At 40.8% G+C, this 2,250-nt stretch overlaps 1 protein-coding gene across 1 annotated transcript in view; it reads left to right on the top strand.

The window, feature by feature from the left end:
- The window catches only part of gdap1l1 (ganglioside induced differentiation associated protein 1-like 1), a 10,955-nt gene extending 9,186 nt beyond the window's left edge, over positions 1–1,769 (top strand). The window contains exons 3-4 of the mRNA XM_015393449.1: positions 147–261; positions 341–1,769. Of these exons, the coding sequence (XP_015248935.1) occupies positions 147–261; positions 341–684 (459 nt within the window). The 3' untranslated portion in view covers positions 685–1,769. The remainder of the gene's footprint in view (positions 1–146; positions 262–340) is intronic.
- The last annotated feature ends 481 nt before the right edge of the window (positions 1,770–2,250 follow it).

Raw genomic sequence — 2,250 nt, 5'->3', positions numbered from 1 at the left:
ATGTCTTTTCTATAAAAAATTCTCTGTCTGTATAATGGGTCTGTTTTATGTGTTGTGCCTGTCTTTGCTTAGGGCCCCAAATTTCCTAAATCCGCCCCTGCCCTTCTCACAATTTCCAAGACTCACAAACAAGCTTCTGTTTTCAGGCAAAAATCTTAGACCATGATAATGTGAACTACTTGAAGAAGATCCTGGGGGAGCTAGCCATGGTTCTGGACCAGGTGGAGGCGGAGCTTGAGAAAAGAAAACTAGAGTATCAAGGTATGTTTTCAAGTTTTATCTAAAAAAAACAAATAGAAACTATTCTCTTGATGTCATTCTGACTCGTTTTGACTCACAGGTCAAAAGTGCGAGCTGTGGCTTTGTGGACCTGAATTTACACTAGCTGATATCTGCCTTGGAGCCTTGTTGCACAGGCTCAAGTTCTTGGGACTTTCTAGGAAATACTGGGAGGACGGCAGCCGGCCCAACCTGCAGTCCTTCTTCGTGCGCGTGCAAAAACGCTACGCTTTTCGAAAGGTCTTGGGCGACATCCACACGACTCTCCTGTCAGCGGTCCTACCCAACGCCTTCCGAATGGTAAAAAAGAAGCCGCCATCTTTCTTCGGGGCTTCGTTTCTCATGGGCTCATTGGGAGGGATGGGCTACTTTGCCTACTGGTTTTTAAAAAAGAAATATATGTAGTGAATGCCCTGTTGTTGTGTTAAATGTCTGTGTATTTGTGTGATGCTTCAACTTTTCTGTAATGTTTTATGACTGCAGGAAAATATAATGAATCTATATAGAGAACACTATTAAATACCTAGGTACACAAAGAAGTATGAAAACATTCCATAGTATGAACTGACTGACAGCACATTATCAAGGCCTTTGTTCCTTTTCTGAATCTTCCTTTTCTGAATCTTGCTGCTTTTTCGCATGCAAGACCTCATGTTGTTATTTATTCTGCTTTATGTGTTGTTTTTTTAGATTGATCATTTTCACATTAAAACAGAAACCCAGACCAAACATTGGGCGTAATCAGCCTTCGCATGTCACCATGACATCCGATAATAATCACTCCTCCATCCCACAGAGGCTCTAATGCTACGTTCAGACCGCACGCTGCAGAGGCTGCAGAAGCAGCTGGTCTACAGGCAAAATCAATGGCTGACGCACATCAAGGTGCAGTAAAAGGTCATTCAGCACGTTTTGAGCAGCTCCTCATGAGCTTCTGAGCATCTGATGCGCTGCAAAAGCAGCAGCTGCTGGAGTGGGCAAAATTTAGCTTTTGCTGCTCAACACATCAACCAATGAGAGAAGCTGATCTGGGAGCTGGCAGGGAGTCAGACACAGTGCTGCTGATGCAGAGCGCTATGATCACTCCTCTGAAACAGTTTATTACTTCTAAATCGGAGGTCTTTAACAGCTTCCTCCTGCTGCTTCCTTTGTGGTCTGAAAGTAGCATTACTGATAAAATCACTTCGTATAAATGTGAGGAATATGCTCTGAAAAGAGCCACAAACTGCCATACATTACGTCCAGGAAGGACTTTGTTCTATTAAAGTCGTTTGCAAGAGAGTGATTTTTAAAAACAAGGTACAAAAGGACAAACGTAGGAGTTCAGTAGCTAGCATTAATACCGCTAATAGAGGAAAAGATGACATTTATCTGGCTAATTGTGCTGCATTTGCAGCAATGATAAAAAAAAAGCATTTAACATCGCTCTGACTCCTTTTAAAGGTATCGCCAATTAACACGGTTAAGCTGTGTGTATTGTTTACGGATTAGAAAGACCAAATGAGCTCAGAGAATGGATCAGATTAGGTGTTTTTATCCTAGCATAGAACGGTTAATGGTCTTAGCGTAGCAGGCTAATTGAACATCCTATCAGTAGTAAAGACTTTCAGCCGTATAAATAACAGAAAATAAGCGGTTCTGTCCTGTGAGAAAAACAAAAAAGAAACATTTCTCCTCTTTAAGGATAAAAAAACAAAACAAAAAACAGTAAAACTCATTTATTTATAACTGTAGTGACTCACACCACAGCGGTTACCGTTAGCTTACTTAGCATGAAGACTGGGGAAAGGACCGAGGCTTAAAAAACCTACAGAAATGAATTAAACTCTCAATTAAAACTTTCTAAACTGTCATAATGAAAGTTCTGGTTCAGGCTGTAGTGTGATAATGAGCTATAGAGATGTTATTTTTAGTTTTTCGGTGGTAGTAGTGGTCAAATCAACTGATTTAATTCGATGTTTTTCAGGCGCT

Source organism: Cyprinodon variegatus, unplaced genomic scaffold, assembly GCF_000732505.1.
Source record: "Cyprinodon variegatus isolate N-32 unplaced genomic scaffold, C_variegatus-1.0 Scaffold642, whole genome shotgun sequence".
In the NCBI taxonomy this organism is placed as follows: Eukaryota; Metazoa; Chordata; class Actinopteri; order Cyprinodontiformes; family Cyprinodontidae; genus Cyprinodon; species Cyprinodon variegatus.
Note: the sequence above shows the minus strand (reverse complement) of the source record. Positions and strands in the feature narration are given on the sequence as shown.